Here is a 13,310-nt window from a genome sequence, read left to right on the forward strand (position 1 = left end):
TTTACTGCAACCTTCTCTTACATTTTATATACTTAGATGGAAAAGTTATTTTTTCATTACAGTTTTGTTTTGTCACATACTGTGTTTCTTTTATAAAGAAAAGCCATTGCTTTGAAAATTTATTATAAATAAGTTTTCTTTCTGCACCTTTGGCCCCTGTTGCTATTTCAGTTCACTGTGATTGGAACCAGCTGCGTTTCTGCCTACAGACTTGAGAAAAGCTGAATTTTTAGATCTTTGAAACTCCTGCTTCTTTCTCTTTGTGTCTCACAAAAAATAATAAGGTATAGGAGCCTGTTAAGTCTTAAGATTTTTTTGGGGGGGTTATTGTTATTGTGAAATCATATAACCAAAAAACAGTTACTCTCCATCATCAGAATTATCATTCTCAAATTCCCTCCTCTTGTTCCAGTCTGCTTTGCTCTCACATGAACCAAATGATTATCCTTCCTCTTATCATGTATCTGCCTTCCGTTGCTCCCTCCTTAAAGTGAGAAGAAAATGTGAGTTTGGCCAGGTGGGAATGAAACAGTGAGATGTCAGCCTCTAGCCAGGGGAAATCAAAGGAGGGAAACCTAGTTTCGCTGATATTGTAACAATTTTAAGTGGTGTGAAGAAGATAATTTACTTTTGGCTTTAGTCTGATGGATTCCATTTTATTCTGTCTCATCTTGCCTATATTACCCATCAAAAGAAACTTGAGATCATTTCCTCTGTTAAAGTGGCTCTGAGGAGTTCCTCTGCAGGTCTTCTCACTAAGTGCAGAGGCCTGCGCTTGACATGACCTTGATCTGATAGATTTCACAGAAGTTCTGGACCCTACCTCCTTCTGGGCCTTGCACACTGTGGGGAGAGCTCCCCTCTCTGCCTGTTGCACAGACGGTCCAACATGAAGCATCCAAGCTGAAGGCTGCCTGGTCCCCTTCAGCAGAAGGCAAGAGGTGAGAGTATTAAAGACAGTGCTTTTTAGGCGTACCCAGGAGTCTCCTCAGTCTTTGTAGCATTCAGCATTCCCGTTCTTCTTCTGTGTTTTGTTATGCCCTTTTTGTTTAAAGGGGGAAAACACAAGATCAACTACATGCTGTATCTCAACCTCACCTAAAGTTTTGTGAATTAGATTTTATTATTCTTGCTTTTCAAATAAGGAAACTGAGGCCCAGAAAGGGGCAGTGATTTGAACCTGTGAGTTCTCTGACCCCAGAGCTGTGCTCTCTCCCCTGTCCACCATACAGAGCCAGGCTGAGTGCCTTGTATCAGCTGAATCTGGCTGGTGTTTTTCGTGTTAAAATACTCTATAAGCTTCATGAGCTTGTATGTGTGTTTTTCCTGTCATTTTTTTTTTTTCTGAAGTTTCTTACTTCTCAGCCTGGAATAGAAAAACCAAGGGCTATTTAGACCATTCTTCCAAAGAGATTGGCAGCAAGTGGCACCCCATGATTTGACAAGAGTCACAGATCTGAGGAGTGGATGTAGAAAGGGCAAGAGGTGGGCCCTACTAAACAGACTGATGGTGCCTAGCTTACAAAAGGGGAGCGGGAGGCTGGTCTGGCAGCAGTGTCTGCTTAAAAAGGCCAAGAAGTGAACACTGCACACTCATGGGGAGGGAGATGACCAGCCAGAGGGCAGGAGCAGGTGTGTAGGGATCCATGGCTCAGAGGGCTGGCTGGCCTTAGCTGGGCTCGCTGGATCACCCTGTTTACGGAAGCCTCTCTGCATATCCCTCAGGCTGAATTGCAAAGTAAACCTAAATGCAGCAGTTTGCCCTTGAAGCCTGAGGCATCCCTCCTCTCTGCAAATACCAAGTACCCACTGTCTGGAGCAGGAGATCGTGTCCATTGGGGGAGGGACAGAAGTAAACAGGTGATCACAAGCAATGATAAGTGCTAAGAATTTATGACCGGAGCACAGATGCTGAGGAAGCACAGAGGGGCGGTTGCCTAAGTCTTGAAAGACAGTAGTATCAGGTGACTGCGCTAATCTTACCGGCTAGCATTTGAGTACCTGGCATGTGCTTGGTCTTCTTATATATTGCCCCTACTCACAACCCTCCTGCAAGATAGTTAACTGTCATCTCCACTTAGAGATGAGGAAACAGAGGCCCAGAGAGGGATTAGAAGCTAAGCCTGTCACTCTCTTAGCCCTGGTTCTTGCCGAAAATACACAGCACTCCATCGCAGTTGCCTGCACCCAGAGAGTGCGGCATACAAACGGCGAGATTCTGCAGCGCACTGACTTCATCGTACTCACCTCCAGCAGTGACCTAGCTGCACGCACATACAGAAGCTGGCTATTAACATCCGCAGGGGACTCAAAATTGGGAGATATTAAGATGAAGATTCCAAAGTCAGGGTTACCTATGAAGTGAGTGTAATTTAACAGGGAGCGTAGAGCTCACTGATTTAAGCCCAGATCAGTCACAGCTATGAGGCATGAGGGACCCCGCCCAACACGGGACAGCACCCGAAGGTCCTGGTCGTTGTCGGCAACCTGGGCCTCCCCCCGCCCCACCCCCACCCCCACCCCGAGTCGTGACGTGCACGGAGGTGGGCTGCGGCGCCAAGGGCCACGCCTCTGCCCCGGCAACCCAGCTGCAGCGCCAGGCTCAGCATCCGAGAGAGTGGCCCAGAACCGTTGTTTGCAGACCTTCCGCCTTGCGGCTCTAGGTGGGCAGAAGTGCCCAGGCCCCAGGGCAGCGGTTAACGCCAAACAGAGACCGCAGCTCCGACCACGGAGGGGACTTGTTGCTGCCCAGAGTGGGGGCGGGAAGTTCTGGGCGCGGCCCCCGTGCTCCGCCTTCGTCCAGCTCCTAGCCCCACTGGTTGAAGCTAGATTGAGAGGCGGATCCAGGCGCAAGTGCAATCCCCGCCCTCCACCCTCATTGGCCGGCTCGGTGTGAGGCATCTATATGACCCCGCCTCCGAGCTCGCATCACACTCCTATTGGATGACTGTGCTCCGGCCCAGCTACAAACTCCGCCCCACCTATACACTGGATAGCTCTGTCCTAGGGGCGGTTCCAGGGCTCGTCGCCTACCGGCTCTTTGCTTCCATTGGTCCGCTTTGACTTCAAGGGCGGCCCCTAGCCCAGAGGCGAACACCGCCTTGCGTCCCCATTGGCTGCTCCCATACCCGCTGCCGTTCCGACCCCGCCCCAGAGCCACCATTCACCGTTCATTGGCTGGCTCTGGCCTGACAGGCCGGTGCAGGCCGCGCTCGCGGGACCCCCGGCAGTTCAGGCGTCGGAGCGGACCGGGCAAGTGTTGGCCGCGGACATGACGCCTGGGGACCAGGAGGAGACCCAGCCACTCCTGCGGCCGCCGGGAGGCAGGTGAGTGGACAGGGGAACCCGAGCCCCGGGGGCGCTGCCTCGCCCCTCCCGCTGCGCCAGGCCCCGCTCACCGACCGCCCCGTCCCAGCAGCGCTCCCCGCGGCCGCCGCGTCTTCCTCGCCGCCTTCGCCGCTGCTCTGGGCCCACTCAGCTTCGGCTTCGCGCTCGGCTACAGCTCCCCGGCCATCCCGAGCCTGCGGCGCGCCGCGCCCCCGGCGCTGCGCCTCGACGATGCCGCCGCCTCCTGGTTCGGGGTGAGGCCTCGGGCTCACCCTCTAGCCCTCCTGGGACCCTCCTTCGCCCACCCTTAAGATGGGCGCCAGGACCCTCCCCCTGCCTGGCTTCGGGCGGGCACTGAGACCCTCCGCCGAGTACGTCCCGGCTCCCCTGCCAGGGGTCGCCCATCCCCTTCCCCCAAGGCCGCTGAGGGTGGGGTGGAGGGCGAGGTTGGGCCGCGGCACCCCCCGGCGCCCCCTCCTCAGCCGGCGGTCGCCCCGCCCCCAGGCCATCGTGACCCTGGGCGCCGCGGCGGGGGGCGTGCTGGGCGGCTGGCTCGTGGACCGCGCTGGGCGCAAGCTGAGCCTCCTGCTCTGCGCCGTGCCCTTCGTGGCCGGCTTCACCGTCATCACCGCGGCTCAGAACGTCTGGCTGCTGCTCGGAGGCCGCCTCCTCACCGGCCTGGCCTGCGGCATTGCCTCGCTAGTGGCCCCGGTGAGTGTGTCCCCAGCCTGGCGCCCTGGGACCCGGGAGAAGGAGCAGACCTGGGGGCCTTGTTTCCCCCTGGCTGCGGCCTCCTGCCTGCCTGGCACCATGCCCTTTCCCTGCTTCGTCTTCCTTACACTCCAACGGGCCTTGGAAATAGCCGCTGTTATTGTCCCTGGTTACAGATGAAGTGAGCTTAAGAAACGTGAAGTCCTTTGTTTAGGCACAGCTAGTCAGTGGTGAAGCTGCTACTGGAGCCCAGATGGTGCCACTTAACAGGTTCTCTCTTTTGCTCTACAAATAAGATGGCATCTGTAGATGGTCAACAGAAGCCTCACAGTATAGCTCAGATCCCCCCCTTGTCATTCAGACCACTGACTACAGTTTAGCAGGAAAATCCTGTTCTGGTTTGTCCCCAGGGGCGAAGGCTGCTGGGACCTGCGGCTCCCCTTCACTGCTCAGGAACCGGTCCTCCAGCCACTTCCCCTGCTTCTCTCTCACCACCTCCTGACCCAGCACTGCCCAGGCTGCCTTTGGAGCTGGACATCTGGGTGAAATCCCGGCTCTGCCACTTACCAGGGCAGAGCACCTCTCTGCGCCTGTAAAATGGGAATAATGGCATTACCTCGTGCTGTGGTTGTGAGGCTTCAGTGAGACCCTGCACATACAGCCCTGGCCCTGGCATGGCCTGTGGAAGGACTATGGACCCTGGCAGCTGGGATTGCGGGGTGACCCGTGAACTGCCGCTGGTCATGAGTTTGGATGATCAACCACCCACACCCTAACCTGGTCAAGATTGAGAGCAGTAGCTCAGAATCCATCCCTTTGCACCTACCACTCCTTTCAGCTGCATTTGCTGGGTAACAGGCAGCAGCTAGGTTGGATTTTATATTTTGGAGGGTTTTTTTACTGGGCAAAAAACACACCTGTCTTAGACATGGGCATAAGGTATGGAATAACCTAGAAGCATGGGCAAGGGCTTTCTGGCTCCTGAGCCCAGAGGATGCCGTGGCAGTCACTGGTAGCAACTGAGGTGAAGAGTTCCTGCTTTCACTCCAAGGGCACCACTCAAAGTATAGTCCTTGGACCAGCAGCCTGGGTGTCACCTGGAGTTGGTTAGAAAGGCAGAATCTTGGACCACCGCACACCTATTGCATCAGAATTTGCATTTTGTCAAGGGTATACATACAATAAATGAAAGGTTGAAAAGCCCTTCTCGCCCCCGCCCCACACACGTAGCAGCCACTTCTATACCCTTTAAACACCTGCTGCAGATCACTTGGTGGGGGCAGGGAGGTATGCGGAGGGCTCTGCTGACCAGGGCCTGCAGTTAGGAGCCCACTGGGCCTGCTGCTGCCCCAGTTGAGGCTCTCCTCAGCTCTGAATGGCTGAGAGTTTTCAGTTTTAAGAACTCTTCGACCCCAAGTAAAGTCCCATCTTAATTACCAACAGGTCTACATCTCCGAAATTGCCTACCCCGAAGTACGGGGGCTGCTCGGCTCCTGTGTGCAGCTGATGGTCGTCATAGGCATCCTCCTAGCCTATCTGGCAGGTATAGTTTTCATGTTGTCTCTTTTGATAACTGTTAATGGCTTTGTGGCTATTTTACAGATATAGAAACTGAAGTTCAGAGAGGTCAAGGGATTTGCCTGAGGTCACACAGCCACTACCCAAGATGCCAGGTTCCCAGACCACCTCCCTGAGACCCTGGGTCATGCGGGTCTTGGGACAAAGTTCTGGGGAGAGCTGGAGAAGGTGATGTCCTCATCTTCCCAGAGCAGAAGCCCATTCCAGGAGTGCGGGGAGGGCTGACTGGTTAGGTCAGTACCTCGCTGTGTGGTGACAAACTAGGGTTCTGGGGGTGGAGGGGGCACTCCAGAGTCTTTAGCCTAAGAGCTTGGAGAACCCAAGCCTGTCTCCCTCAGAATCAGTACTGGATTTGCAGCCTGAAGGAGGCAGGTTCCAGGGGACCTGAGGGTCAGAGCTGGGGCCAGCATGAGGAAGCTTCCAGAGGCAGACTGGAACTGAGCTGGGATAGAAAGAGGGCAGGCTTCATATCTGACAGTCCCAGGTCAGGGGAATCTGCCAGTTACTAGCTGTGTGACCTTGGACTAGTCACACCGCCCCTGGGAGCCTCAATTTCCCTATCTTTAAGTGGAGATAATCCTACCTAGTCTGAGGCTGTTGAGGGATTAAATTAAGTGACACTTTGAAAAGTGCCTGGCAGCAGGCCCCAAATGAGAATTGTCAAGGAATGGCCTGAGAACCGTTGGGGGATGGGGGTTTCGGGCCTGACGGGCCGTGGCAGGGTCCGGGGCACATGCCCTCTGGTTCTTCAGAGTAGCTGACATGCGGGTCCGTGGTCTTTCATTTTTACCCACTTACCATCCTGACTCTCGTTCAGAGTCCTGCCAGCAGTCTAGCTGCCTTGCGCGGCCAGCAGTATGCCAAAGTCCCTGCACAGACACTGACGTTTGGTACAGACATGTGGGTCACACCCGTAGAATTTCCTCCAGGTCATCATAATCTGCACTTTCATTGATCAATTTCTGTGAGTTTTGATTGACTGGTTTTCAGTGAAAAGTCTCCCCCAACTCTGTCCCTCTTCCTCTCCGGAGGCGCCAGCCTTGCCTGCTTCTTGGCAGCCTTGCTGAGAGTCTGCATGTAGGAGGACTATGCATATTTATTCTCCCGCTCCTACCTTTTAGACGAATGGTGCCATATACCACGTCAATATATAGCAAGCGCCTTTGTTTAATGGCTACATAAATATTCACTGATATACCCCCCATCGTTTCCACAACACTTAGCAATAATGATGACAATATCAACAACAAACCCGAGGGTAGTCATGCAAAGGTAGTGAGGTCCCCACCCCTTAAGCTGTGTCCCTGGGGTTGGCGAGGGGGCAGGCACTCCCAGAGAAGGTCCAGGCTGGCTCACCCCAGCTCTGATGTCTGACCCACCCCACCCCACCCAGGCTGGGTCCTCAAGTGGCGCTGGCTGGCCGTGCTGGGCTGTGTGCCCCCCTCCTTCATGCTGCTGCTCATGTGCTGCATGCCGGAGACCCCTCGCTTCTTGCTGACTCAGCACAAGCGCCAGGAAGCCATGGCCGCCATGCAGTTCCTGTGGGGCTCCGAGCAGGGCTGGGAAGAGCCCCCTGTTGGGGCTGAGCACCAGGTGAGGGGCTGGGAGCCAGAGCTGGGGGGAGGGGACCATGAGGTCTCGCCCCTTTGCAGCCAGGGGAGGTCAACACAGTCTGTGGCAAAGGCTGTACACACACAGTGGCGGGTGGGATTGGGGGTGTTGTCCTGTGTGCCAGCAAGCAGAGGCCTGCTCGAGCCCCACTGCTGGGCTGGGCCCCAGCCTTGGACATCCCTGGGAAAGCCTGAGCCGTGATCTTCCTGTCCCAGGAAGAGAAAGGCCGGGCCACATCAGAGGAAACTGCACGTGCAGACTTGAGGACTTAGATTTTTTAAACAGGGAGTTGTCGGGCAGGGGAGAAGACTGAGTCTCTGCCCCTTACCTGCTGTGTGACCTTCCCATCTTTAGCCCTAGTTTCTTCATCTGTAAAGTGGGAGTCATAGCACGTGTCCGGCAGTGGTGGTGAGGATCAGTGGGGCGGGGGGTGGCGCTTGGCCCAGGCCCAGACCCAAGGCTGGTGGGATTCGGGAGCCCTGGGCTCTTTGCTCATAGAACATCTTTGTGGATCCCCCAACAAATCAGGATGGGCCGTGGGGAGGTGAGGATCTTGTCACCTTACAAATCGGAGGCTGAAGTGATGCAGGGACCTGAAGCAGAGGCTTCAGGTGGGGCCGGGACAAGAAGCAGAGGCTCCCTTACTCCACCAGGCCTCAGGACGGTGGGCTCAAAGCTGGGGCGCCCTCGGGACAGGGTAGAGAGAAGCACTGATGCCCGGTCTCCGTCTGAGCAGGGCTTCCACTTGGCCCAGCTGCGGCGTCCTGGCGTCTACAAGCCCTTCATCATCGGCATTTCACTGATGGCCTTCCAGCAGCTGTCGGGCATCAACGCTGTCATGTTCTATGCAGAGACCATCTTTGAGGAGGCCAAGTTCAAGGTAAAGAGGCCTCTGCCCCAGCCTGCCTCACCTGGATGCCATATGGGTGGGACCTAGTCCCGGGGTCTTCGCCTGACCCGCCTCGGCCCGTCTCCCCAGGACAGCAGCCTGGCCTCGGTCATCGTGGGGATCATCCAGGTGCTGTTCACGGCCGTAGCGGCCCTCGTCATGGACAGAGCCGGGCGCAGGCTGCTCCTGGCCTTGTCAGGTGAGGCCCAAGGGTGACGGCTCAGCCCTCTGCAGGTGGGTGGCCCAGGCCAGCCTCCCACCACAGGCTGGAGGGTCTTTGCTGAGGTCACCACGTTGAGGGAGGAGGACAATGGCTGAGTGTCCCTGAGAACAAGGCCAAGACTTCAGGAGAGCTCTCACTGAGCCCTTGTTCCAGACCAGGCCCGTGCTAACGGCATCGCTGCATCACACCTTAACCTTCGCAGTGAACCTACAAGAAGGCGCCATCAGGGCCCAGTGTACAATGAGGAAACTGAGGGCCCGGGGCTGAAGTGGCTCAGAAGCTTGTGGTCTTTCTGGGCAAGTGACTTTACCTGAGCCTGTTTCCCCTCTGTGAAACGGGGGTAACCATGGGCCATTGTGAGGACCAGAGGATGATCCAAGTGAGGCTCCTCGTGTTCTGAGCCCCACCGAGCACTTGGTGCTGCTGGGAAAGTGGGTCTGGCCTCTGTGGCTGCTCCTGCTTCCTCGGGCCAGGGAGGGTCTGCTTCCAGGAGCTTCTTGGAGTTTGCTGAGGTTCAAGGTCCAAGCCGGGGCTGGCAGGGCCGGGCTGGGGTGAGTGCAGTAAGGCAGGGCTCTGCTCACTGCCGCTCTCAGAGGCATCCGGGCCACGTTGCTGTGGCCCACAGTGCACGAAGACTCCAGCCCCCCAGCACCACGTGCCCGGGCCGCCTCCCCCGCCCCGTTCTGCCCACTGCCGCACTCCACCTGCAGGTGTGGTCATGGTGGTCAGCACCAGCGCCTTTGGCGCCTACTTCAGGCTGACCCAGGGCGGCCCTAGCAACTCCTCGCACGTGGACCTCTTGGCGCCTGTCTCCGTGGAGCCCGCCAGTGGCAGTGTGGGGCTGGCCTGGCTGGCGGTGGGCAGCATGTGCCTCTTCATTGCCGGTGAGTGGGGAGGCTGAGTCGGGGGTGAGGGGGCCGCCCTGTCACCACCGGGTTCCTGTGGCTCCCAGTGAGGCCAGGCCTACCGGCCTCACCTCTGCGTCTGCAGCTCTGACCGTGTGCCAGGCACCAAGCTGAGCCCGTCTCTGCTCCTCTCACACGACTTCCACAACAGCCCTCCCAGCAGGCCCCTCCTTGTCCCGTTCCGTAGCAAAGCCCTGACGCATAAGAAGTAAGGACAGTGGCCTGAGACCCCACGGCGGGAAGGTGCTGAGCTGGCGGGCCCAGGCTGGGATCCAGGCCCCCTCAGGCCACAGCTGGCCAGCCCCGCAAGGCTTCAGCCCAGGTGGTCTGCGGCGAGCTGAGGGTCCAGCCCCGTGGGCCCTGACGCCTATCTTGCTCCCGCAGGCTTTGCTGTGGGCTGGGGACCCATCCCCTGGCTCCTCATGTCTGAGATCTTCCCTCTGCACGTCAAGGGCGTGGCCACGGGCGTCTGCGTCCTCACCAACTGGTTCATGGCCTTTCTCGTGACAAAAGAGTTCAGCAGCCTCATGGTGAGCGCGGGCCCCGATGGCCTCCCCTCACGTCGTAGTCGGCAGAGAAGCACTTTTCAGAATTACTCTTGTTGCGAGAGACTTGGGGTCCGTGGCTCTGCATGCAGGCTGAGGCCCCAGCATCTTGCGACACCATCTTGGTCAGGGGTGAGGGGGAGCAGGCGGGCCGGGGCAGGCGAGAAACCCAGGCTGTGGCCACTCAGGAACCTCCAGGCTGTCCAGGTGCAAGGACAGCAGGGCTGACCTCCTCCCCCATTGGACTCTGGGGACACGGGCTGGGAAGCAGGGCTGTGAGAGAAGCTCCGGCTTTGGAGTCAACAGGCCTGGGCTCCATCCCCATCTTGGCCGCCTCCCTGCTGGGTGACGATGGGTGTGCTGCTCACCCGTCTCTGAACCAGTTTCCTTGACCGGAAATGGAGAAGGGTAACGTACCTTCCTCTTAGGGTTGATGGGAGCATCAGTTCAGTTCAACATTTTGCCACCTTCTCATGGATGGACTGACGCAGACATGGTCCCTGCCTCAGGGCCTCCCATCCAATAGGGGGGACCACTCTGGTGCAGACAGTCAAGCCATTTGTTCAGTCATTCATTCCCCCCCAGGTCTCCTGGTACCTACCATGTCCAGGCCTGTTCAGGGTGCCAGAGCAGCAGTGAATGAGACGGACAGGGTCGCCTTTATGACAGGGGCTGGTATGACAGTGCACAGTGGTGGGAGGAGGAAGCACCAGGAGGCCGGGCTGGGGCAAGGGGAGGCAGGTCATGAGAGGAGTGGATGCTTGGGGCTGGACCGGACTCTCTGTAGAGCCTGTGCTGCCCCGGGGGGCGTGTCAGGAAGACCAGAGCAGAGGCCTGGGGGCGGAAATTACTTGCCGGGAGCTTGGAGGGGACAGACAGTAAAGGAGGGGGATGGCACCAAAGGACCTAAGAGTGACCTGGGGGTGTACAGTGCTGAGAGGCCAAGAGAAAGCCTTCAGGGAGGGAAGGGTGAGGTCACCATGTCCCAGAGGAAGAGGAGCTGAAAGGGAGTGGCCTTTGGTTCCGGCACCTGGGAGGTCACTGGGGCTGGGCTGGGAGGGTGGACTGACTGACCGAAAGTCACCGCTCCCTCTCCCCTCCACGCATGGGCCCTGAGTGTCCCCGTGTGTGCACACGCCCCCATCGCCAGTAGAGTGGAGGTCTGTGGGCCCTGGGGTCAGACACTGCGGGAGGAAGCCCAGCTGTCACTTGATAGCAGGTCTCTGACCTGGGGGCAGTCACTTCGTCACAGTGAGCCTCAGTGTCCCCGCCACACAACTTCCACACCTTGGACAGTGCTCAGCTCAGGCTTCTGGATGGCGGAGCCGGAACCTCCTCCACTCCCGTGAGCCTGGGCGGGGTGGGCCCCGACTGGGGCCTCGGCTTCTCGGCTGGGGCGTGAGGGCCCCTGACCTGCCGCGTCCATGCACGGCCTCTCCACTCTCTTTGCAGGAGGTGCTCAGGCCTTACGGTGCCTTCTGGCTGGCCGCTGCCTTCTGCATCTTCAGTGTCCTTTTCACTCTGGCCTGTGTCCCTGAAACCAAAGGAAAGACTTTGGAGCAAATCACAGCCCATTTTGAGGGGCGATGACCGCCCCTTCCCGTGAGCGGCTGCCCCTCCTAGCTGGACCGGTTTTGGGCCTCGGAGGGGATGGAGCCCGCCTGTGACTCCGAACTGAGCCCCAGCTGGAGCCTGGGTGCCCCGCCTGCCCCCAGGGAGTCAGCAGCCAGGACTGTAGCCCCTTGGAGCCTTGTCCTTTGGGGCCCCGCCTTCCTGCCCAGCTCTCTACAGCCCAGTGAAGCACGGGGACAAGGTTCCCAGCCCCTGGGTCCAGTTTCCACTGCTGCCCTGTGACTCGTGAGGAGGGAACATCTCGGAGACGCTTTGTTGTCCTGTGGGCAGTCCTCCACGTGCCGTCTCCATCATGACACGAAAGTGACAGCGGAGAAGGGGGACTCTTGGTTCCTCGTTTTCTGGAGAAGATGCTTTTGGAGGCTGGGTGATAGCCATGGTTACTCCTCTCACGTGGCTGCCTTATCAGGAAGGAACTTTGCCAAATAAATATTTGACTCAGAAAATCAGGTCATGACCTCTTTGTGTGGGCTGCAGTCCAGAAGGCATTTTCCTGTCCCTTCCATAAAACTAGGCCTCCCACGAACTGAGTCTTGCCAAGAACATCTATGGATCTGCTTTCTCGTGGTCAGCTAGGCTTGCCTTTGGCACTTGGAGGTCATTTCTGACTCTTTCCTTGGGTTCAGTCCCCTGAATCATTAGTCATCAAATCTTGAGTTCCTCCTGCAAAAAAGAAGCCTCCCTTCATAGTAACTTTAATGGAGCCAGAAGTCTTTTACAAATTACTTTTATTGTCTATTGTGTAAGTAATACATGTTTATTGCAGGAAAACTGGAAAACACAGATTTATGTAATATAATTATTTTTTACGGCAGTTAACCATCTGCTAGGCACTATCCTAAGCACTTTACAAATATTAACTCCTTTATTTAGATAAATAATAAAATATTCACACCTGCACCTTACCAGACAGAACCTCTGTTGAGAATTTCGTTCTGTCTTTCAAGATCTCTCCCCCAACATACATGCTTCCCAGCATCACTACACAGAAGTGGGACGCCCTACTTCCCATTCCATAACCTGTTTTTATTCACTTCTCAGGCTGTGCAGCCCAGCATGTGCCCACCTTGACATCTTGTATTAAGCTTTGTAATGAGACCGGAGACAAGGGGAATGGAAGTGTGGAGTGGTCCAGGGCAGAGCGGTGGGGGAGAGCAGGACAAGTTGCTTAACTTCCCTAAGCCTCAGTTCATTCATCTGTAAAATGGGCATAGTGATGTTATCTCCCTCGTGGGGTTGTTATGAGGATGAAAGGAGCTGATCATGTAAAGCACTTAGATCTGAGGATGGCACTGAATAAGTGCTCAATCAGTTTAGCTGCTGGTGGTGGTAAGGCTGTGCAGGTGAGGGTGGGAGGCTGTGGTGGAGATGGGGAGCTGCATGCAAGGCTGGTTGTGAGGCTCTAGGGGTGCTTCATAAGGGGATATTTGAAATCTTTACAAGTGTTTCTCTTTATACTCTATTTCCTACCCTAGTGCCTCAGCAACCTCTGATTGCTACCAGCACCTACTTACAGGTACCAAGGACTGTGGACACACACACTTTTCAGAGGTCCCCGTACACTCCCTTAAGGCCTTCCCATCCAAGCACAAGGTGCTTCAGGGACTAAGAGCCAGCCCCAGCGGACAGCCCTGTATCTACCCCAGGAGCCCAGTCCAGCACCATCAGGCACAGGTCTATGAAGAAGTGGGGCAGGATGAAACATCCCCAGAAGACAGGTGCAGCAGAAGCTGCACTTTACCCAGCCTGAGTTAGAAATGTGCGCTGCCAACCGACATCCACCCCATCTCCCACTCCCGCCCCCAGAACAACTTCCAAGAGAATCCTGGCTTCTGAGAACGAGGCAAGAAATTCCCTAACACCACCCAGTGGACATGGGCGGAATCAAC

The 13,310-nt window shown here is 56.6% G+C and overlaps 1 protein-coding gene across 5 annotated transcripts; it reads left to right on the forward strand.

The window, feature by feature from the left end:
* Positions 1–3,181: 3,181 nt before the first annotated feature.
* SLC2A8 (solute carrier family 2 member 8) lies at positions 3,182–12,210 on the forward strand. Of its 5 annotated transcripts, none has more exons than XM_036854432.1 (10): positions 3,182–3,327; positions 3,419–3,581; positions 3,832–4,038; positions 5,482–5,581; positions 7,010–7,209; positions 7,964–8,107; positions 8,207–8,315; positions 9,050–9,223; positions 9,629–9,774; positions 11,242–11,867. In XM_036854432.1, the coding sequence occupies exons 1-10, from the start codon at positions 3,272–3,274 to the stop codon at positions 11,377–11,379; spliced, it is 1,437 nt and encodes a 478-aa protein (XP_036710327.1). In that variant the 5' UTR covers positions 3,182–3,271; the 3' UTR covers positions 11,380–11,867. The 5 variants fall into 5 exon arrangements, with proteins under 5 accessions (XP_036710327.1, XP_036710326.1, XP_036710330.1 ...); XM_036854431.1 differs by having other exon boundaries at positions 3,184–3,327; positions 3,416–3,581; positions 11,242–12,205; XM_036854435.1 differs by lacking the exon at positions 9,629–9,774 and having other exon boundaries at positions 3,184–3,327; positions 11,242–12,210.
* Positions 12,211–13,310: the final 1,100 nt, after the last annotated feature.

Source organism: Balaenoptera musculus, chromosome 6 (genome assembly GCF_009873245.2).
Source record: "Balaenoptera musculus isolate JJ_BM4_2016_0621 chromosome 6, mBalMus1.pri.v3, whole genome shotgun sequence".
In the NCBI taxonomy this organism is placed as follows: domain Eukaryota; kingdom Metazoa; phylum Chordata; class Mammalia; order Artiodactyla; family Balaenopteridae; genus Balaenoptera; species Balaenoptera musculus.